Source organism: Leptonotus elevatus, chromosome 13 (assembly GCF_054856555.1).
Source record: "Leptonotus elevatus isolate MCC_2025b chromosome 13, RoL_Lele_1.0, whole genome shotgun sequence".
NCBI lineage: Eukaryota > Metazoa > Chordata > Actinopteri > Syngnathiformes > Syngnathidae > Leptonotus > Leptonotus elevatus.
Genome location: NC_141251.1, coordinates 19,183,184 through 19,207,747, shown reverse-complemented (window position 1 = coordinate 19,207,747; position 24,564 = coordinate 19,183,184). Strand labels below are relative to the sequence as shown.

General features: G+C 39.5%; 1 protein-coding gene across 26 annotated transcripts in view; it reads left to right on the top strand.

The window, feature by feature from the left end:
• kcnma1a (potassium large conductance calcium-activated channel, subfamily M, alpha member 1a) overlaps positions 1-24,564 on the top strand; it is a 188,352-nt gene that overhangs the window by 76,680 nt on the left and 87,108 nt on the right. For all 26 annotated transcript variants that reach the window (XM_086092826.1, XM_086092815.1, XM_086092804.1 and 23 more), the window contains exon 3: positions 15,965-16,026. In XM_086092826.1, coding sequence (XP_085948952.1) covers positions 15,965-16,026 — 62 coding nt within the window. The remainder of the gene's footprint in view (positions 1-15,964; positions 16,027-24,564) is intronic.

The window sequence follows — 24,564 nt, the reverse complement described above, 5'->3', positions numbered from 1 at the left end:
AGCAAAATTGCATATATGTTACATTAAAGTCTTATCTCAATTGGTAATTTATTAATTTTTTTTGCTTTAATGCCCTAATGCATTTTATTATATATATATATATATATATATATATATATATATATATATATATATATATATATATATATATATATATATAATTTATATTTATTTTGTTTTATTATTTTCATTTTTATTTTATGGTATTCCCGTTATACATTGGGGTAAAAGTATTTCCAATTTTGTGCAGTATATGCTAACGTCACTGATGGCTCTATGAAGTGCTAATCGGTGAAGTCAGCAAAATTTGTACCATCTGCTTAGCCAGGTTTCACATCCGTTTACCCCTGCTGTGACGCTGTTCCCTGGGACGGGATAGCCTCTCAGCCTCCCCAAAACATTTCACCTCTGCCACCGGCCCTGCTGTTCATACTTTCCATTCGATCATTGGCAGGAAGATAAGCGTTGATGTAATAGGCTCAGCTGTGTCTGAGACTATATGGATAAATGTATTGGGGCTGACTTCTGAATTGATTCTGAAATGGAAGTGAACACAGACCATGGCTGATGACCTCTAATGCAAACTCTACATGAGTATTAGCAAGTGGCAGTGGCAGACAAGAAGCTATCTAGGGCAAAAAATGAGAAAAAATACCAAACATAATAACAATTGTAAGTAGCCTGAGCCTTTATTCAGTCAAATGCAGATGTGGAAACTGCCTATCCTGCGCGAGGCCTTCACAATAGATCTAATGTGTTGAATGTGAAACTGGAATTTTAAACAAGATTAAAAGGACTATTATGGAGAAATGCCTGGGTGGAACAAATAAGTTAGCAATTGAGTTAGCTGCCCAGAGCATAAAAATGGCCACACACAACATTTTAGAGGGATCACGTTAGGGTCTTCTGGAAAAGTAAATGTTGTTAAATAGGCTGACTTTACGAAATGTGAAATCATCATTAGTAAACTTGTTTTCCACACTTTGATTGATCTGAGAAATTGTTTAATTGCATCTGTGCTGCTGTTTTGGTTAGCAAACGTTATATTGACCTCTGCCTTCAACTCTAATGTCCATGTTTGAATGATAGTGTTTATGAGCTGAGGTAATTATAGTTAGTACATATTTTTTTCCTCATGGGAAAAGTCTATTTGAGTGAGGCACCTTTTTTCTTCAAGTGGATGAGGTAAGCAGTGACTAATTGGAGTAAGGTGTCAATCAGAGGGACCAGGGGCGACTGCAATGTTCTGTTCTGCCAAAATGAACACTGAGTCTAAAATCCACATCCTGGCTCCTCAATGTCATCTGCAAGCACAAAACCAATACCAAACTACTGAATGGAAGCACTCTCTTTCCTGGAGGAGCGTGTGTTTTTGTGCATTGGTGTCGGAACAGTATATACTCTAAGAATGCTTTTGTATCGTATGTAATAATCATCGACAAAAAAACGTGTTTACAAGGATTGTATTGTGACCGTAAGGCAGCTAAATTGAGTTTCCTCTGTAACATTCCTGCTGTTCCATCATGTTGCTACGGTATTGTACATGCCAGGCATTGTTTACGGTCTCATATTTGTCTCCACCGCTGCGTTTAGAGCTCTGCAGAGGCATCCTGTAGTAGCCCGCCTGAGTGTGTAGGCACAGGCCTGTGGTACAGCCGTGCACGGTGGCCCTAGGTGATTTGGTGCTCTAGGCGAAAGTGTAGATTCTAGCCCCCCCCCCCTCAGACAACTACAAGTAATACAAATAAATAGTATAAGTACAGTGCAATACAACTGTTTAGTGCAATTTGTGCTGACATTATTAACTACAAAATGTTTTCAAACTATGTACAATATATTTGTGTAAGATATATATGAAAAGTAATACAAATAATGAGGTCAATGATGGACACCCATTTTGTTAACAATTGACGGGAAACGCTATTTTGATGTTTATTTTTCTAGACAATTCTGATTGACGGACATACATGCCTCTACACTGGGCCCGTTTTTCCTCCCTCTTTCGCCGCTTTCTTAATGCAGTACCTGAGGGCTTGGACCTTTTCATTGTAAATGTTTTTGATGTATAGACAACAGCATTAACGAGCCATCCATCTATCAATAGTGCTAACACTCTGAGATGATGCGCGACTTCTCCCCCTACCTTTTACTGTAAACAGCAGCAGCGGGTCAGATTCAGGGTGCCAGGTCATGATCTCATATTTATTTGGACTAGAAGTCACAATTTTTTTTTTATTATATAAAATATATATGTGGTATAATATAACATATAAATAATGTAATGTAATAATGTAAAATAAATAAAATATGTATGCTCTATAACTTTTTGTAGCATCCTTGGTTGAAATAAAGGTGGTCTCTCCAACTGATGGTTCACAACTTATTATTATTATTAAACCTTACTTTGTGTGAACACACTGTACACAATACAAATAAAGAAAAATTGCCATCAATAACTCAAACGGTATGTTTTGTGTATCCTTTTACCGTATTTAGGCCATATACTAGTGTGACCATATTCCCATTTCCAAAAAAAGAGGACACTTGCCCCGGCCTTGAAATTGAGGTACTGGTTGAAGTTACAGTGTACTTCACCTCCTATTAGTCACACAATACCAACCGGACATTTTCATGAATTTATAAAAACCCCGGACGCCCCAACACGACGTAAGAAAATGGTCTGTCCTCACCATACCATATACTATAAATTAATTGCCTTAAATTATTACCTTTTATAGCCTTGACAATCTCTTGAGTACAATTCATATTGTAAATAAACATTTAACCTTGTCTGTTGCCTTTATAAATACATTAAAACAAAATAAACCATGCAGAAATACAGATTCTTAGTCAATAAAACAAAATCTTGAGCAATAGCATTGCTAAATATTTACCAAGGAGCGTTAGCACACTCCAGTGGACGAAAACGGTAACGTTTTACTATGCAGTAAATTACACAATCAACATGAAATATAGCAACATTAGTTAAACAATGACACATTGCTCCAATACGAACCTCGTTCCCTTCTCAGCCAGGTGCTAAAGAATCGTTCACTGAATTAGTTGTAAACTTCAGTTTTCTCTGATTTCCTGTGGCGCTCACACGTCTTCTCTGCACTTGGAAGACAGCACTACAGTACGTCGGTTACTTACGTCATTTCCTACCGGTTTATGAGACCTTTTCCTGTATCTTTCAAAATAAAAGTATCAACTATATTATAATAGCACAATAAAACAACACAATTCTGCAATACAAAAATGCAAAAATAAAAATAATAGCAGGGTCATTTACATATTTTATTTTAGAAATACCTGAGGGGGGAAAATATTTTCACTGTAAAGACACTGTAAACATGGATATCTTTTGCTCTGTTGATTAATGTGCTAAAAGGAAGAAGAAAAAAAAGGTTCCAGTGGGTGCTAGTTAGCCCCAAGAACAATGTAATAAGCCCATGGGTCTGTTTTAAAAATAGTTCAACAGTGATTGAACACTGTGACTTACTAAGAAGAATTTAAACAGAATACAAATGTTAACATTTCAACTTAACATGGTACTTCTTCAGTATTCTATAGTTTGTGCAAAAATGAAATAGATTGTGTTCCCCTGGAAAAAATAAGTTGCTTTTATTACACAAATATTTCAAATAAGGTCATTTTGGAGCTGTAATTTTAATACTGTGGTACTTCAGAATTTTTGCTTACAGTTATCATACCATCAGAATCTTATTATGTGCTGTGAGTATAGCATATATAATGACTTAATATTGCACCCCCTGTTGATGTCACGCTGGCCTGACGCTAAACCTATAAAATCCTTTCGTCTCAGAGGAACTAATTGCCTTTCAGGCAGCAAGACAGTTGAACTTTCCACTGACGAGCATGTTGGATATCGAACAGCGATCACTGGCATCACCGCTGGTCAAAAATCAATCACGCCAGAACCAAAGCAAAGGTGAGAGGTGGAGCTGATGGACACAGATGTGGAGCTAGGCTCAATGTCCTCTTAATGGAGGTCCGAAAACTTGCCTGTGAGCGGTCATAACCTCCTTTGATGATAGGCTCTCTTTGAAGACAAAAAATTGGTTTAAAATAGAATTTATGTTGGAATTAGCTCTGCCAGTGAGGACTATTAATTATCCACAGAATTAATAAGCGTGTGACTAAAGCAAAATTAATAATACAATATATAACCCAACGGGCAAAGAAGACAGTTTGCAAATTAACCTTCCGTTCATATCTCCAGCCTAAGAGAGCATATGGAGGGCCTGATTAGTTGCAGTGAAATCTTTCAGCTTTGTTTTTAATATGTCATGAAGGAGCTCAATTCGAGGCTCCTTTGGCTGGAAGCTTGGTGATAGGAAGAAGCTTCGTGCCTCTGGTCGGTGCCATCAAAGATGAGTTAAGGTCATTCATGTCAGGTCGCGGGCATCCGCCCACCCACCGTATTGACCAAGTTGGCTTGACAGCTGTACATAAGGCTTTCTCTGATGTGGCAACAGAAGAGGGGAGGTGCACAAGCGTGGAATACTAATACAACCTTGCCTTCCTTGCAGATCCTAGTCTCAGGTTTAACCTTGCTGCTTGGGGAGTGGGCGGCCCACCTTATCAGGAGCCAATACATGACGGTACCGAGCGAAAGTGGGCTTTGACGCGGATGATAAACTTCTCATTAACCTTCAGGAAATTAAACGAAACCTCGGTTTAATTAGATAAAGATAGTGTCACTGCCGCTTCTCCGCCGAGATGAAACGTACCCTCCCTTGGGGGAGGGCGAAGATAGAAAAGGTTCTGGAAAATGCTGGAAGAAAGGAATGACGTTTTTAATCCAATGTGGCTGCACTTTTCGCAACCAAATGCACGGCTGGATTCTGCAATATGCATCAGCTAAAGTAATTGCATTGTAATATAAATGGCATCGGTGTGATAAAAATTTGACATCATCAAGTATGGCAGCATGATTTATGGCATGATTAAAGCGACATAATAGGATAGCGGGGCAGTAATGTCGCTTAGACAACTGCGGAGTGACCTGAATGCATTATGACCAACTGAACAGATGGAGACAAAAACCACTAAACAATGACACCAAACTTCCTCTCACTGCCTCACTTTTCTTTGCGTGAGTCGACTGCTAATGGATGAGAGGCGGTGCTTCTTGTGTAAATGCCAAGCTTACTGCGGTTTTATTCTGATCATGAATTAAAGAACAGTATGTTGTCCATTAAAGTATTTGGAGGTGTTATTATATTTTTTAGTATTTGCATTTTCTTTAGACACTGGTAGGTTCAATTGCTGTTTACTTTCTGTTTGTTTATTTTTAAGGGGAAGTCAACCCCCCAAAAATTCTTAAAAATATTTTCTATGCAGCCCCACTCGTCTAAATATGATATTCTGGCTAATATTGCGTTAGTGGAATATGAGTTAAGCAGCGAATTTCAGCAGTTGTTATCAATATCAGGAGGTGGCCATTTTGCCACTTGTTGTTGATGGAAAATGAGATCACAGTTGCTCAGGTTTCAGGTAACAACCAATCACACCTCAGCTTCACAAAACAGGTGACCTATGATTGGTCGATGCCTGAGCCCTGAACAGCTGTGATGTCATCATCATCAGTCAACAGCAAATGGCAAAATGGCTGCCCCCTGAGATGGATAAAAACGGCTGTTTTGCTGCATAACAAATGTAATATTAATCAGAATGTCACGTTTAGACTAGTGAGGTCTCGTATATTATTAACAAGAAATGTTTAAGGTTAACTTCTTCTTCGGCAACCGTTCTAGGCCGCTAACAAGTTGTGTCAGATTTAACTGAGCTAATACTGCCTCCAAGGTAATGAAATTGTATTTGGTGTTTGCCCCGCAGTCGACGGGAGAAGGGGTAGGAGGTCAGATCACCCCTTGAAAACAAACATTCCAATTTCATCTATCAATTTCTCTTTTATAACGCTTATCCTTTTTTAAAGTTGCGAGACTTAGATCTTATCTCAGCTGGCATCGGTTGAGAGGCGGAGCACACCGTGGACTAGTTGCCAGTCAATCACAGAAGCTGATCACAGTGAGGCTAAAATACAGGGGAGAAAGTGTACTGTAGTGTAATTCTTTATTTTTAGACAAAAGCATGTCATAGTAATGTTATTAAGACACCAGGAAACTTGAGAAAAACAAACACTCAATAAATCTGATTGACAAAATCTTGAACAAATTATTTAAAAGTAACATGCTTATACTAGCCACTCTAGATTTGTAATTATTATTATTTTTAAATCTCATTCAGTAAAAAAAAAAAAAACATGTTCAAAAGTAAAGGACAGTTTGCTCAATAGAATATTGTCCAAAGTGTAGTTCTAAAAACAATACAGTTGTAAAGGATTTTGGTCCCGGCAGCAACGACTGTACTGTTGACAAGCTCTAGCCCTTGAACTGCCTTGAAATATGCCCCGCGTTAAGTCTTTAATACATCGCTATCTTACTGAGCTGGCTTGGCTGTCACGGCTGAACACTTTGACTGGAAATAATAGAAGCCCGCAGCTACAGTGCATCTGCATAATGGCATCATATCAGCTCCGTGTCGTGGCAGCAGCCAGCTCTTTGCAGGCTGGTCACATGCATCCTCTCATCTTCTTGGTGCTGGTATCATCGCGGCAGGGGTCCTCCTCCCTTCTGTCCCACGGACACAACGCTCAGATTCACGCGGCACAAAGGTGGAAGCCAAGGCATGGTTGAAGACGTAGGCATGAAATATACACGCAAAGAGAGCGAGAGCGTGCACGCGGACGTGCACACGCTGTGGCATTTAAGCTCTCGCTGTGCCTTAGAGGACATGCTCTAATATTCTCCACCCATCTTTCTCTTCAGCTGCTCTCATTCTGTCTCTGCCACGAGCCATTTTCTGCTACCTCTTCATGCTCGTCACATCCCACTGGGGGCGTCTCTCCAATATTCCCTCATCCCTCCATCTCCCGCCGTCATCTACAACTTTTATCTCCTCTCACCTCTCGTGGCCTTGCTTCAGTTCTTTTTGTCATTTTGGAGCCTTCAAGGTCATGACCACACAATTAATGCCTGGGAAAGTGAAACATTTGAATTGTAGGGTGCTTTTGAGGGAGGTCAACCTTTGCTTCGAGTGTATAATACTGCTTTTCCCAACCTTAGAATTCTCATCAAAGTTCTGTCAATGTAATGTATGTAAATGTTGTAGGCTTTTTTCAATGAGAGCAAACACATTTTTTCTGTCTTGGATTCATAGATGTTGTGTTGTTGAGCATATACTGTATGTAGAGCAAGGTTATTATAGTTTTGGAATTTTCATTTTAGTTAGTTTTTATTTCGTTTTGTCTTTTGTTCTTTAAATTTAGTTAGTTTTAATTTGTTTTCAGGTTGACTCTGTTAGTTTTTGTTAGTTTTAGTTATTTAAAAATGCTCTGTTTTAGTTTAGTTTTAGTTAGTTTCAGTATTAGTTTTTCAAAAAAAGTGTATTACCTGTGCGCAATATTTAATAAACACCATGATAAACTAAAAAAAGTAACTAATTTCTTATACCTAGCATTGCATTTCGACTGAGTTAAATGGGAAAGCAGTCGACCCGAGCCAATGGAGCCAAAAGTCAAGCACGCAAAATTGGCGCCTAGGAACGACGTCATCTCGAAGTTTTTTTCTATTGGCAGCTGCTAAATGACGTCACTTCTGTGTGACACACTTTCAAATGTCCTTATTCCGCTTAATATCGAAATGGATGGATGGATGGATGGATGGATGGATGGATGGATGGATGGATAGATAGATAGATAGATAGATGGAATTAGTTTTTTGAATTTTTGTTTTTTCGTTAGCTTTCATTAACTAAAATAAACTTGATGTAGAGTCAACCCATGAAATGCAAATACAAGCCATTCCACGATGATTTTCGATATTTTACCAATAAGAAACCAGATGATGACAGTTTTGGGACTCGTGTTTTGTCACATTGTTGTTTGGGAAAAAAATGCAAAGCAGACTGAAAGGGTCCCCAGGTCGGGCTAGATAAAGAAGTTGGGGGCTGCTCGGGTGAAAAAAAAAGAAGTTCTTGTGGTGTCTAAATTTGGTTATGTTGTTCCAGTAGTTACATTTCCTAAGTCCCTTGCTGTAGGAAGGAAATCAAAGTTCAACAGGAAAGTTATTCCAAAAAGCACAACAATTTCCTGAGCATCATGGAGAGACTGAGGTCAAATGAGTAAAGCATGTGCTTATAGATGGAGATTGAGGACATCTGACATTCTCTGATTGGCAATCTGCGATATTCTGATCTTCAATCGTGTCATGGAACTGCTCATATTTGGTTGGTTACTTAAAGGTGTCATGAATATCATCTTTGTTGTTTTGGCAGTGTGTGAGTCACTTATTTTTACTGGTGTTCTGCTTAAGACCATCTTTTATTTTTGTGATTATTTTTAATGTCACGTTTTTTTTTTTAATTGTGTCACTCTTCCCTTGGTGAAGCACTCCTCTGGGGTTCAACAGGAGTTCATCTGATTATATTGGAATGCAGAATTCTTACAAATGTATTTTTTTAAAACACATTTATTCATACAGTTATATAAAAGACAAAAGACTTTAAAAAGATAAAGACACTACAGCGTCAATTAAGAACCTGAAGGAACGCCAGGTGGTCCTCATCCTACCATTGGTTGTCCAGCTCTTCTGACAAACTATCCATCAGTATGTCTCATGTGCATGCATCATTCGGATCATTCTCTAGAAAATATGCCATGTTGACATTCTAGCTTGTACCTCCGAACACACAAACCTTTCTGTGCGGAGTTATCGCAATGCCGAAGGTGAATTTCCGGCTAGTTGCTGTGACAAAGTTGCTGACACAAGATTTGGATCTTGTCCCCTGGGTAGAACACCACAGCTATTCACGGATAGGTCAAGTACGGAAAATAACTCTTGAGTGGTTGATGCAAAGTCATTCCATCGGTACCTGAGGATTTTCTTAGGGATTTGGAATCCAGTCATTTTAAGAATTAACGGAAGACAACCTGGATGATGTTTTATGTAAATTATCGGTGTTAAAATACATTTTCTGTTCCAATATGTTTTATTTTTAGTTATTTGTTACCGCATCATCAACATTTTTCTTTTTGGTTTATCATCACAGATAAAAACAGAAATACACACAAAAACACTACAGATGTTTACCACACCAAAGTAAATTTGTGAGTTACTCAAGCAGTTTGAGTTCAAAGGGGCCACTTTATATGTAGATGCTAGCAAAACGTTGTCTTAATAAATCTGGAGATCATGCCGGGCACTCACTATAGTACAAGCTCTCACCAGCCGACTTTGTTACATTATTTAATCTTGCAGTATTTCACCTCACACAGCAAACATTTCTGGAATGTGAATAAATGATGCTGATGGAGTAACTTTTAGAGGAGAGCTTGTCCTGTCTGTCTGCGTCCTCCCCACTCCCCTCACCCTCAGCCATCTCTGGCTGACAGATGTTCATTTTAGAAACTGTCAACTTGTCAGACCTGATAGGCTTCCCTCCTCACCGGGCCGCTGCGCCATCCCACCCATCAATCACTGGCACTGTTGCCGAGGTACAACAATAACTTGGCGTCTGTCTCATTGAGGCCACCAGGGTTAAAGGAAGCAAATTGCAGGGGTTCAACTATAATGGTCACTTTATATGATGGCATTGCTGTCGGGCTTGGATAGTAATGTTCTGTTTGATGTCTGAAGTGGAAGCTGAGTGATGGATTGTGATTTATTTTACGGTTGTGCATATAATAGGTGTTGTACGCTGACAGAAATAAGGGTATAGAAGGAAGATTTATGTACTTTAAGGTACAGTCATCCCTGATGTTGTCCTATTTGACTCCAATGAGTTTTAATGTTGGTTTCCAAAATGGTACTGGTACTTTTTAAAGCTGTAAAAGTCAGTGGTTTGAAAACATAACATTTACTTTCAGACAGTAGAAAGACTACAACTGGCTGCATAGCACTCCCCAGGTCTTCACAATTTGGCTTTACACTTTGCACCTGTCCTGATGCTGATGCCAAAGTTTGTTTTAATTAGTGTCAGCGCGCTGACGGCGTTGCATTTCACACCACTGTTTGGATTTTCACGCATCAGAACATTGCCTTCTGCCAACGGTATTACCTTACCAGATGCACAATGCTCACATGTTTTAGAATTTAAATTGTAGTTGAGCAGTCAGGAAATGTAAGATGATTGACTTTTATGTAGAAATGCAGACAAATCATGCATTGAAACAAATTTAGTTACATAGCTCACTTTGAGGAGTGATCAAATCGCCGTCTGCTGGAACGCTTACCACTGCTAACTAGGCCATTTTCACTTAATGGAAGACACTATGCATGGAACATTATTTGGATACATCTGAGAGATGCCCAAGATTTTTTTAGCAGCCTTGTTCAACCTGGCCTATTGAACTGAGATAATTACAGTTACTTCTAATAACTATTAGGAGAGACAGACACTATTTGAGGACATATTGTAAATGTCAAGACGAAGGGTAAAGAATGGCATTGAACATGTCAGATCTGAGTAAAGGGAATTAATATCATGAACCGTTGTGGATTTCAGCATTTCCATTTGTCGCTTGTTAGCAGACCAAAAAAGTGACTGTTATTCTAGCATTACATTGCAGTCTTGCCATTGTTTGCTCCTCTCATTAGTTAGGAGTTGTGGTAGCTGCCGGCATATAATTGGGCCCTCTTTACTTGACAGTTATGCATCATTAAAATGTTTTACTTGGAAGAGAATCACACAATTAAGTGGAGCTTTAGCATTCAGAAAGACACTAAATGCAGCACTCCAACAGCCTGGGACCTTATTGTCATCAGTGTTTGATTCCAAGGGAATTACTTTAACTTTCCCAAAGATGTACTTATTATGGAATAGGAACTATTTGTTAAAGTCAACAACGGCACTCTGCTATCCATTGGTGTGCTTGTGCTTCTTGCGTTGCACAGCAAAAATCCGCAGTTGAAGGTTTGAGTTATGCCGGCGTGTGACCGGAATACAAAGTGTGCTTTTCATAACAGCATTGTCAGGTCATTGCTTCACCTTGTCTCTCCAGCCTCCTGCCATTTAAATTCAAACTGTGTGTGCTGATGCGCACCATCAACATTTAATGGAGGTTTCATTCCTTGCTGTGCGTGAGATTCTTGTCGTTGACCATGTGTGTGTGTGTGTGTGTGTATGTGTGTGGACGTGTGATTGTGTCTATTGTGCTTCTGACAGCACACTGATGATGTAGTAGTATTTGTTATGGAATAGAAAAAAACAACACAAACACGAAATGGAAGCGGTGCAAACACTGTGACGATTTAATGAGAGCACAAATCAACAGTCTGTACTTGCTGAAAATCGGGATGGATTGTGAGCAAATATTGATTTACTATTAACTTCCACCTCTGATGTTATGAAATAATTGTTTTAAGTACAGCCCATTTCAACAAGTATATTTTCACCCTCTAATGAGATCTATATAAGAGGTGCATCACAACACCACATTAGAGTAGCTTTTGTAAGGTTACCATTAATGTTACACCCATCCCTTATTATGTTGCCATGCAGTTATACACCACTGCAAAGTACAACCACAAAAATAAATAAATACATAAATACACAAATCAATCAATCAATCAATCAATCAATAAAATTTAGACTACAAATCGTCGCTGTCCTGTGAAAAACACTTATGTCTATTTTTGTCTTATTTTTGTTTTTTTAAGTTTATGGGATAAAATGTATATTCAGACATCCCAAAAATTTTAAAAAAGAAAGAAAAAAAAGTGTTTTTTACAGGACAGTGACGAAAGGCAGGTTTTACATGACCACACAATGTATCCAACATGCAACCAACCAATCAAGTACTGTAAATGCCACAGCATTAGCTATTTACAGATTACAGGAACAAGATGTACAGATTAGCATTAGCATTTTGGCAATCTCGAAAGTGGCTTTGGATCTTTTCCCGAAAAAAGCAGATCATGTCACTTAAAAGTAGGATGGACGCGGAACATGGCTTTCCCACCACCCCCACCCCCACCCCCAACCCCCCAGCTCATACTACAGTTACTACTACTTTGTTACTACTTTCTGTTTGTGTCCTTGTTTTTAAACTTGAGGATCTCTGAAAATTAGCATGCTAGTCACATCACAACTGAACTATATATGTTCTACAGCCCAGACTTTGAATGTTCATAAAAGTAAAATGTTTATTATTTCCACCAGCTGTAGAATGAACTAGCTCTACACAAAGGATCAGGAAAAGATGGAAGCTTTTATTGATCTCGCTGCCCCATCCTTACTGATGTACTCACTATGTGGTATGGTGCTGTTAATAAAATATATAAGTCACACGCACAAAAGCCATTAAATTGTTTTGTATCCTCAATACACACACTTGCCCCTTCTTTATTGTTTGCTGGAGCCACTGAAATAGATGTGTGGTGCTAAAACAACACAGCTGGCTAGTAATGACCTTGGTTGTGGTGCCTTTATTCAGTGCTTGAAGCTTGTTTGGCTTTATGGAATTTTGTCTATCAAAACTAGAACCACGAGAAAGTTTCAAGAACCCGAGCCCAAGAATGACTCAATAAGATTGATCTTGGAGGACAAAGTGTTATGCTGACTCCGTTTTCGGCAATTTTGAAAGACGTGATAATGCCGGACACTGCCAAATCAAGTGAAAGCTTCAGCCTCTCATGTGTGTTTAATAGATGTTATTTTGCACATACAATTCCACTATTGTCATACGAGAGCCGCCACCTTTAGCCAATTAGCTTGCAATGCCAGAACCGGAAACCCACACAGACACATGAGCGCCTAATGTACACCTTTGTCGCCGCCATTCTCGACAGGCGGAGTACTGGGGTAACGTTTGCTAAAGTGCACCTCGGAAAAAATCTGACAGATTTAGGTTATCACTTTAAATATAGCGTGACATGCACTAATAAACGGCACGTGTGGCGTTATTAAGAAGAAGACATAAACGTCTTCTCAGAATCCTCATGACGTTTGTCTGGACTGCGGCGTAGGAGCACCCGCGGAATCTCATCACACGTAAATCTGTGCAATGGAGATGACAAAGGCGTTTACGACAGCTTCTATTTTCATATACATGATGTCTGAGTTTGATCTGTGAAGGGGATGCCCCTCTGCCTTAAAATACACTTATAGGTTTCCCCTTTTTTCAGTGGTGCTTGCAAAATATAGTGAATGTGCCGATGGGGGATGGTGAGGTGGGCTCTTCACAGCTGAATAACTAGGTCAGTTTATCTCCTCGGCTCGTCGCTGGCTTTTTAGCAAGCGACCACAATGGCGAGCACCAATTGTTCCTTTTCCTCCGGTCTCTCCCTTCATCAACCCAACGTGACCTTTATACTCACACTGTGGCCTAAATTCAAAGACACATTAGCCAATGTGAGATGCAAAGATGATGTGTCTCAAATGAAAGTAGAAACTTTACACCCATCCCTTATTATGGATGGTTAAACCATTTATTAACATTTGCCCATTCATGGATATCATACAAAGCATATTTAGAGAACACCCACACGTGTGGACTGACCAATAGTATGGTTTTTGTTTTTTTTTACGTGAAATTTACCAAACTGTGACTTTTTGGCCCAACTTGGTGATTTGCTTGGTAACAAGGTACCACTTCAACAAGAGGCTGTGGGTGTGTGCACTGAGTGAGTAGTCCCATTGTTGGACGGTTTTGTGCCCGCTGTAAGTCAAGTCAAGCCAAGTCACATATCTTAGCTCTTTTATTGCCAAACGTTATCCAAAAAACAACCCAGCCAGCCAATTTCGAGCATTTTCACTGATCTTTCAAGGCAAACAGAAAATTGTGTACTATGACTACATAAACATGGTGTTGGCCATATGAAAGATCGTGTTCCATTCTTTCATCTGAAAAAAAAAAAGTATGTTTCTACCTTATTCCGTTCTTTAGTCATCACCATTTGAGAACAGGTCATTTGAGTGACATTGAGCTAAAATTGAAAAGATAAGGAGAAAACAAGCTTTTTGTGAAAATATACATTTTCTGCACAACAGTGACTTTGACACTAATATTTTTTGTTTAGTGACGCTCTGTGAATTAGATTTAATGTGACAAACGCTTTTTTCATTCACGTCATCCTTGAAAACGTTCTATTTCCTAAGATCCTCCATGTTTTCATGTAATTTGTGACCCGGGAGCCCATTGAAAAGAGATACAATGCTGCCATTTGCTGGCCATAGTTAGTGGGTGTTTTTGGATTTTCCAACACCATTCACAAAAGGAGTGCTGCACAAGACGTTACACTGCCCATTGAGGCAAAAAACAAAAAACGTTGTTGACGTCAATTGAAGTTATTGGCAGTGTACAGAGTGTGTGTCCTTAACGTCAATTGGCGATTTTGACGGTAAAAGAGTTAAGATGATTGCTGTGTCAGCAATGCAACAAATTATTATGCATTAGAACACAGTGTTCCCTCACTTTTTCCACAAAGTAGAGGATGTATAAAAAAAAAAGATATTTTTTTGTTTGTTTTTTGTTTTTTGGGGGCGAGTTACACTTCTACTGAGCCATAATGAAGCAACCACACAGTTCCCACTCTTCTAAACACTTGTTAACTTTGCAAATATAATAAGACAAATAGCAGCATACATAAAAAATACAGTAAACCCGGGAGGGGTGGGCTGGGGGCTGGAGGGGGTAATAATCGGAAAAATCCGCAGTCTAGCGAGGTACAACCCCAGATAAACCCCATAATATAGGAATTTTGGACCCAAATACAAAACCGCGATACAGTGAATCCACGATAAGTCAACCGCGAAGTAGTGAGGGATCTCTGTACATCCGATTTTGCCCATAGCTAGATAGGTTACTATACAGTATTCCCACATCAATCATATGACATGTAGTGCTTCTCAAAAGAAACACTCACGTATTTCGACATCAAGTCTCATTGAGATGTCATCTTCCTTTTGACATTCGCCCACAACTTAAATGCACGCTCAATATTAGCACGGCTGTCAGTTTGGCAGATGGACATCTTGACATGTTTTTTACTTGAGTGACAGCGGGTTCCTTTTGGTTTTTACGAATGACACAACAGCTTTCAGATCCTGCAGTGCCACCCACTAGCTTCCTAATCGCCTTTTTCTTGCTTTTTCATCTTGAGCCTCCCATCTTCTTTTGTGTGGGAAGTCAATGATGTGTTGCGCTTGTAAGGGTCATTCTGCCCTGCGCAACAATGCCGCCCAGGATGGCCATCGTGCTGCATTCAAGCGGCTTAAACCCATTAAAAATGCAAGCCAAGTGCTTAATTCCTCTAGCACAATGCGTCAGATCAATCTAAAGGGCCATCACATGAAAGTAATCAAGCTTCATCATCAATAATAAATGGCACAGTTCGGCTGCTATTGTTGAATGGGCTGAATAGGAGACTATTGTGCATCACTAGCGTGTTCCGCTCTTGCTAAGATGATTGCACTGACATTGTGGTGATGATAAGTGCACTAATTTGGGTGTGAATATTTTTCAAGGCCTGGTTTGATGTTGTGCTGCTACTTGCATCACCTCACTTTACCTTAGCATTTTTATATAGCATCTGCAACTTTATACAGACACAATTAATCCAGCAGTGCAATAATAGTTATGTCAACACTTGATAGCACCTCAAAGTACTTCCTTTCAGCACTCCTGATAGTATGACATGATTTATGTGCGTGATTGCACCGGCAGGACCTTGGTAGCATTAAATACACTGCATTTGCTGACATGGAGGCGAGCATTCATTATTTAGAACCGACTTTGTTAAGACGTCCGTCATTCTGCAAGCGGAACATGACAAGACGATGTTGAATTACTTGTCGCGTCAACAGTATCTGAATATAACATCCTGATGTACAGTAGCATCACTTGTTAATCGTTTGCTCTTCTCTTCTGTCTCCTCAGGTGGTGTTAGTATTTGCGCTCAGCATCGGGGCCCTTGGAATATACTTTATAGACTCCTCAGAGTAAGTATCTCAAATTTCCTTGGAGATATTTAGAACCATTTTCCTGCTTATTAAGCCAAGCGAAGTAAAACAAACATGACCTGCGTTGACATTGCCCTACATACTGACAATGAATCATATGTGACGTCTCTGAAATGCAAATGCTCGTATTTACACACTCAAACACGTGCGTGCACACGGGCTGCATCTTGTCAATGGAAGGCAAGTCAGTTTCCACGGCAACAGAGACAGGGATATACTGTGTGTGTGTGTGTGTGTGTGTGTGTGCGTATGCGTGTGCGTGTGTGTGTGTGTGTGTGTGTGTGTGTGTGTGTGTGTGTGTGTGTGTGTGTGTGTGTGTGTGTGTGTGTGTGTGTGTGTGTGTGTGTGTGTGAATAAGTGAGAAGGGCGTGCGTTGTCAGTTTGTGCATCTCCCTGGTTGGCAGTCACCCAGCGTCACATTGCGGGCCTGGCAGCCCTCCGACAACCACTGCAGCACTATCCACTCCCAAAAGTACTTATTTTTTCCCCCTAAAAAAAAAGGATTTGAATTCCTTTGAGGTTTAAATAAGAGGCTGTTTTGATTGACGGTAAAACTTGGCAGTGGGCTCGAAATGGCAGCAATCTGAACATGCTTGATGAATCTTTCACTATCTGGCTGGCTGTTTAAATATTTGTGCTGAGTGCAATAGACACTTCATGTTGTGATTTACTGCAAAGCCACTAATTGGTTGTTGAGTGTATGTAATAATTTACAAATTGTACTTTAAGTTTTGTCAGACTTAGCCCCTAGAGTTAATGTCAAAGAAGAACATTTATGCATGAATGTAAACATTACACTTCACCATGCTATTTCATTTCCATGTAGGGAACATAAAGTCTATGTTGCAAAGGAAGTTGTTGAGATATTTAGTTTTTCATGTATTATACCTTTATATAGGCACCATTATTTGCACAAAGCACATCAAGACAGTACTCAATTTCTTGCCATATTTGCTTAAATAGCCATCCATCAACACTGTATATGAAGCACAACATTTTAAAGTGAATAAAAACTTAAATAATCACTAATTAAAATAAAACTAATATGGTTAGATCTTATCAACTGCCTTTTTATTATTATTATTAGTATTATAGTGTTTCCCTATCTAGTGAACCGAGACATAATTTGCATGAGAAAAATCTTGGGCACACCACCCAAAAAATGTCACAAAAAGTGTTTACATTGGTCAATTACGTACCTTCTACTTCTAGCATATAATCAAAGAGCATTTAATTGTTCTGCCTGTCACTATATGACACTGCCATACATAGATGAACAAAAAATGAACCAAAATAAATAAAACAATTAAAAAATATATAAAGCTGAAGAAACACTAAAAATAAGTGTGGAGTCCATCATTGAGCTGGAGTCTCATGAGATTCTCTTGCATTTCTAAGTGAGTTAATATTCTATTGGCAAATGTAAAAACATCGCTAGAAGCAGGACTCAAATTGTGGCGTATATAAGTTGTTATTGGAACGCTAGACGTGCATGCTTGTCACGCTAACATGAACGTTTTTGTTGTGGTCCACTAAATTCTGTTACAGCAACCAAGATATTAGAAACACCTTTCACTTTGATGACAGATCAAATATTGTGGCTGGCGGGTGAACATACATTGGACAGTATATTACAGTTGAGATGTATTGCCTCCCTGCATCAGAGGCATTGCCTAATCCGTCAGTGCGGCAGTCCATATTGCCCCCAATCCCCCCCTCTATGCTTGGCATTGTGATTAACTCAGGCTTCTTCACTGGGAGACTTCTTATCAAACCAGAGCAGGTTCCACAAACTCTGAGGGCTTTTTACATTAGAAACATGGCGGAGCTTTTGTAATTTTTACACTCCAGACACCTGACTGGAACTCAGAAGTCTCTTGATAAAAACTTGCTGATTTATGCTCTATTCGATGTGTATCAGCTGGCCAACGACGTCCCACGCTGCCAAGCTAAAAAAACGAATCCAAAATGCATCACTTAAGGGAGGCACAAATGGCTGTCCATTATCACTCCGACTTGTCACCTACACACAAGCTGTCACGCCAATCCTGCAGCATCTCATTCATTTTGACTTAGTGTATTCTCGCCGTGATCCACAAGGAGGCAATTATTGACTTCTTATTACCTGGTGTGAGGAGGCATTGCATGTGCGTGGATGCGTGAAGAAGAAGAAGCAGTAGCATTACCCCACTGGCATAATTCAATTAACGCACTCTCATACACCTTCTAAAAATAGACCACCTCATTTACCTTTGTTGCAAATGAACACCAACAAGAGCAGAAGAAAAATCAATGATTGCAGACTTGTACCTCACACTTTTAATGATCGCAATTACCCTTCTAGATATTGACGGCTGTGTGTTACAGTCACTGTGGGGCTGCTCGCCTTTCTTTTGTAACAGTAATTGTAGCCCTTGTATTAATAAGTCAACGCTGTGGTGAAAAAATGGTGGTTACGTTAGTGAGTTCGTTGGGATTTTTTATGTATTTAAATGCAATTGTCCAATCATTTTTTTTAGATACTCGCAGGGGATAAGGTCGGGGTGGTGAGTAGAAAAAAAAAAAAAAATAATAATTGGGGTCCTCGCGGAATGTTTATAATGGCCTATAAAAGTTCAAACCCTAAATACATGGCAGAGCATGATCCCAAACGGCTTGAGTATAGTTTCAAACCCTACAGCTAAACTTAGCTCATACCCAACATGTATACGCTCAGTCGAGAAGTATCACTTCAAGTTACTTTGCATGTCAATGGATTTTGAGTGTCCGTTATTCGTCAATCGTGAACAGTCGGACACCCTTCCGTGATCGTCAATCCCACAATATTTTAAGCCAAACCGCATTGTGATCATCAATCCGTCAATTGTCACTCGTCAGCAAAATGCGCATTTCGTCATTGATGGATTGGCGAAACACATTACATTAACGGACGAAAACCCACTCCCGGAAATGCTTAGTCTGACAATTTTTGAAGTTTCCCGTCATTTGTCAATCGTCAACAAAACAGGCGTCCGGCTTTGACGGATTGACGGACATTGACAGAATGCCCACCTCTGCCAATTTATCCAAACTCCACCGATGACACGTTGTGATTAATTGTATGTTGATAAATGAGGACATTCGGAATAATTAGAAGAAATTATCAGGATTCAGCTAAAAAAATATACTGCCACTTAATTTGTAGGTGATTACCTAAAATCCGGTTTTGCGCAAAACACTTAAGGCTCATTTGGATTTGCTAAATAACTACCAACAAGTCTCAACTGTTCATGAAGGGAAAAAAATAGCAGCTTATTGTATTTATTTATAGTTTTGAGGTTAATTCCTAGTTCATGGAGGATGATGGGCATAGTTCTAGTTAATGCAATGAAGACAATTGCCAACGTATCTACACATTTATTTGGTTCCTTACCAAATGTAATGGGGTCTTCTTTACCTAGGTGTCAACAAATGTATGCATTTATCTCTCCTCCAATTTACTGTTTTGACTATGTTAGAATTAATAAAAACTTCATACAACCACAACATATCTGAAAAGCGGGTATAGACTTTGTTTTAAAAGGTTTAATTGTTTGTTGTCACAAATGAGCTTGTGTAGTAGTCATTAACTTGGCAAACATGCTGTTGTTGAGAGGTCTGTTTATGAATGAAGCCTCAGTAAGCACAGAGAATGACCGCCCATCTGTTTGTTGTTGCAAAGAGCTTGTTTACCTCCAATCTGTGCCCGTGGCGTGTTTGAATTCAGCCTTTGTCTGCTCCTCTTGTAGCACACTGACACACACACTCATGCTATATGATGGCGTTGTCAGCGGGAGGATGTAGTTTGCGCCCCCCTCCCCTCCCCGTCCACACGGCCATCGGCTTGGACACCTTCGTTCATCCCTCTGCCTCCATTTTCCTCTTGGGTGCGCCCATCAAACAAATAAAGACAAATGCAGGACAAAGTCACCGCTAGCTGCTCTTTAACGGATGTCCCTGTTTCACTTCCGTATTCCACTCCTCGCTCTTGTTAACCTGATGGCACAAAAACAGACGAGATGCCGTCCAAGGCCACATAAACCTGCACCTGTAACTCTATCATTAGCGTGTAACCAATGTCAACACCGAAACAGAAACAGCGCCTAATGACTAATTAATGGAGTAAACTGAGAAATATGGCTAAGGGGTGAGGTGAGGCTTGGCAGACCTCGTGGCTGCGACATCTCGCCTAAATGCGGACCTCCTTTGCGGGGTGTTGATAGTACCTGGCAGTGAGGTCAGGACAGAATACCAGAGCCTCCATTTGGACCAGAGTAGACCACGTAACCATTAGAGGACACTGTTAGTAGCTGACACCATTCCCCACATTTCAATCCACAAACATATTATTGATGGCACTAGTTCATATAGCTCCGCTTTTGAAAGTGAAGCAAAGTGCTTGGAATCGGATATCCTGGATTCCGAAACCAGCCACTTTCTAAAGCATTTGGCCTCATTAGGATCACGAGTGAGCTGGAGTCTGTCCCAGCTGACTTTAGTGAGAGGTGGGTTACACCCTGAACTGGTCGCCAGCTAATCACAGGGCACATGTAGATAAACAGCCATTCACATTGACACCAATGGACAATTTAGAGCTGGGGTGTGAAACTTGCTTTCATCGTTAGTCAGATCATCGTTATGGTTGCCACCTGCGGTTCAGGGTATAACGGTGAAACCACATAAATGTAGAATCGCTAGGAACATTTTGCCAAAATACAGTTGGATTTTGTTAAAACTGGAAAAATTAATTTGTTAGGATTTTTGCTCCTATATTGAACACAGCGGTCATTGGGATTTGCACAACAGGATGAAACAATCATGACTACAAATTTTAAACAGCAATAATGGATGCATTCAACGCCAGAGGGTCTTTAATATGAATGAATTACACATCAATCGTTTTACAGATTGTAATGAAGTTTGTAGAGGTGCGCGTTTTTTCAATTTGCTATCATATCTTAGAAAATTATGATGATGCTTCAATGCGTATACAGTTTGTTTACTTTTGCAACACAATTTTTGCATTTCTGTTTTTGTTGTTTTTGCTAGTTTTGAACATATTTTTTGCAAATGGGTTGTTTCAATTTTTAGTAAATGAAAGCCCAGTGATATAAGATGTATGCGAGATGATAGTATATATCAATGGACAAGGCCAAGGTGGCTCAGCATGGCTGTATTTATTGTCAACATTTGCTCTTAATAAGTCAACATCACATAAATGATGACCTATTTATGGCCTATTATGGAGCATCAGATGTTCTATTTCGTCCCTCCCGACCACCAGGTGGCGGTGCTGAAACAGCACGGAAATCCATAGAACCATAGTTACATACGTAACTGTCGTTTTATGATGACGGTTTGTGTCTTTGAAGACTGGAACGTTTTTGTATTCTGTTTGATATGAAAGCAAAACCTGATAACAGAGCATTTTATCAAGTGCTGCTGAGCTAAACCGTGTAAGATTATGTGCTAGTAAAACATGGTTCTCCAAAAATGGTTTTCTAATGAGATTTGTGTGTTTTCCACTATCTGCTAAATGCAAATGGGATGCATGAAAATGCCAATTAAAAATCTAATGATAGGAATGTCGGTGTTGCTAATTAGTCGACTCAGTCTACAATTCCACGCTCAGTGGCCCAGACATTTTTTTTTCTAAATTAAGTCACCATGGCGATGTGGAGGAGGCCTGGTATCCCACAATGCAGAGGGAAAGAGATATTTTTAGCACAAAGGGTGAGCGCAGCATGAGCTGATCTTTAAAACACCAACTCAGCTTTTTTATTTGTATTTTTATTACAATGTGCGCAATAATGTATGAAATATATCTAAACCATTACTATTTTCACTGTCCTTAAAAAATTTAGGTTAATTGTTCACAATGATATTTATAATTATTAGGAAAAATGACTAACACAATACCACCAAATCCTGAATCAATTTGAATTACTAATTGTACTTTTGCCGAAAAATACGTCTTAGTCCCAAAAAATAAAAAAATAAAATTCGATCATAATACTAAATGGCAAATGCAGTTAATTTACATAGTGTTTTATCTACACCATGTGTTGCTTTACCAAGCTTTATAGTCACTTAAAAAAAATGCAGATGAGGCGTCAACTTAGTTTAAAATCTATCTACTATCTATCTATCTATCTATCTATCTATCTATCTATCTATCTATCTATCTATCTATCTATCTATCTATCTATCTATCTATCTATCTATCTATCTATCTATAAATAATGTGATATTATTTATTATTATATTTAAAATAAACAGGTGTATTAGATGAATAATAGAGCAATAAATAGTTTTTGTTGTAAACTATATTAGTTTGTCTTTAGGGAAGCAAGCAATCAACCACACCATTTTTTAAATTTCCATTGCTTGAAGTAAATGTCAATGTACTGTATGTAATGTGTCTATTTTTTTTTTGTCAGAATCATCTAGAACTATAATTAGAACTATAACGAACAGTTGCCAAAGGGATGTTCGCTGCGTTTTCCTCTCTTAAAAACGTGAGTGAGGGTTCTATTTTTATTTCTTTCCAACTTATTCCTATTAATAGATCTTTCTCCAGTCTTTCACATTCAGTTCTCTTTTTTTGCCTCCTTTGGGTTGTTGATGTACTCATCCATCGCCCTTGTTGGTGCTATTTTTACCTTGACCTAAGTGAATTATTTAAATAGTAACCTGGCTTCCCAGACGTTCCCCCGCTAAGTCGCTTAGAAGAGACTCTTTCGAGGCAGACATTAACTGATTAGGCCTAAATCGCTTTCAACGTCTGCGCTGGCGGGTGTGGAATCAAAACATTCATTAGCGGTGATGCATTATGGTATAGGCGGTAAAATCCCTCGCTGTTAGTCCCACAGCTTGTCAAGGTCGCAGTAGGGCAAACAAAGGCCCATTGTCTCACTGAAGGTATTTTGGGCTATTTTTACAATCAGCCTAAGTTCTTGCCCTTGTGAGCAAATGAGGATTTACATATGCGGCAGTGTGTTGTTTTTGGTCAGAGGAGGTTAATGCGGCAAAAAAATTTCGGTCCTGAAATAGACAAATGCGCTCTGTGGTGTTCCCCTTGGGCAGTCTGTGTTCTGTATGTCGTTTGTGCGTATGCAAATGTGTGTACATCAGCCCCAGCTTCACAAATAAGCAACAGCCATGGGGGTTAGACTGAGCGCAGCATGTACTTTTTTATTTTGTAACTGCTTTTTCTTTTTTGGGGCATTCACAAATATAAACTGCGGATGAATACGAGAGCTTTTTATAGAAGCGTTGGAGTCCTCTGGATTTAGACCCATTTATTTCCATTGAGCCTAAGATGATACACTGGCATTTTTTCTACACGCGCGCGCGCGCGCGCACGCACGCACGCACGCACGCACGCACACACACACACCCACACCCACACCCACACCCACACCCACACACACACACACATGTCTCTGACTGTCGCTATGTCACATCTTTCTGCCTTTCTTTCAGCATGTCTCTCTCCTTGCCATCACCACACTTTAACCTCGGGCTGTGCCAGGACTTAAAGGAGTAATAAGAGCTGCGTTGGGCCGCGGTCTATTTTCCGCGGGACGCTGGCAGCTCGTGGCCAGAAATCCCATGTGATTGTGTGGTGTGACACCCAACCTAGCAACACACCCTACGCGGCAATCGGAATTTTGTCTTGTCTTACATTCGTTTCCTGTTGGAAACACTGACACATGGATGAGATAACGCAATCCGGTGCAATAATTCTGTCATCATTTTTCTATAATTGTTTCAGCAGCATCCAGTGTAATGCTCACACGTTCAGATTATTTTGGGCAATGTTGCTTTGGGAACTGCAAACACAGTGATGTTTCATGAGACTCCTCCTTTCATTTAGACTTAAAATAATTTTTTTCCCAGTTTAAACCTCTTGCAGGCTACTGCTGGGCCTACAGAGGATGGCTTTTCTTACCATGACAACTAGGGTTAAAGCTGCCTCGAGTACAAAAACGTCCCAACAAAGTTATCTGGGAGAGGCTTTAGTTTTCAATGGCTCTGAACAGGATAGGAGGTATAGAAAATTTAATGAAATGTTTGAAAATGACAAAAAACAAGAATGAAATTCCACTTTTTGTCAACCTGCCAATTTTGGTAGCAAGCTGTGTTTGCTTGTTAGCTATGTTTGTAGTCACTATTTGTGTCGAAATTGAGTGCTGAAATGTACAGATATTTTAAGCTAAAGCCACCTTTGGATCAATGTGAACAGATGGGTGAGAGTTTTCGTCATAGCGTATGGGCGAAACATGGTGGCGAAGATTGGCTTTTGCCATTGAGCATCAAACTCTTTACAGAAGCTCCCATAACAGTTTGTTTTTAATGCTTTCACATTTTGACAGGGTATATAAGACAAATGGCTGACATTAATCAGTCAAGCTTTTACGTTTTTTTTCATCACAGCATGTGGACCAAGCTTGGCTTTTGCATCCTGTTATAATTCTCATCAAGGGCCTATTCATC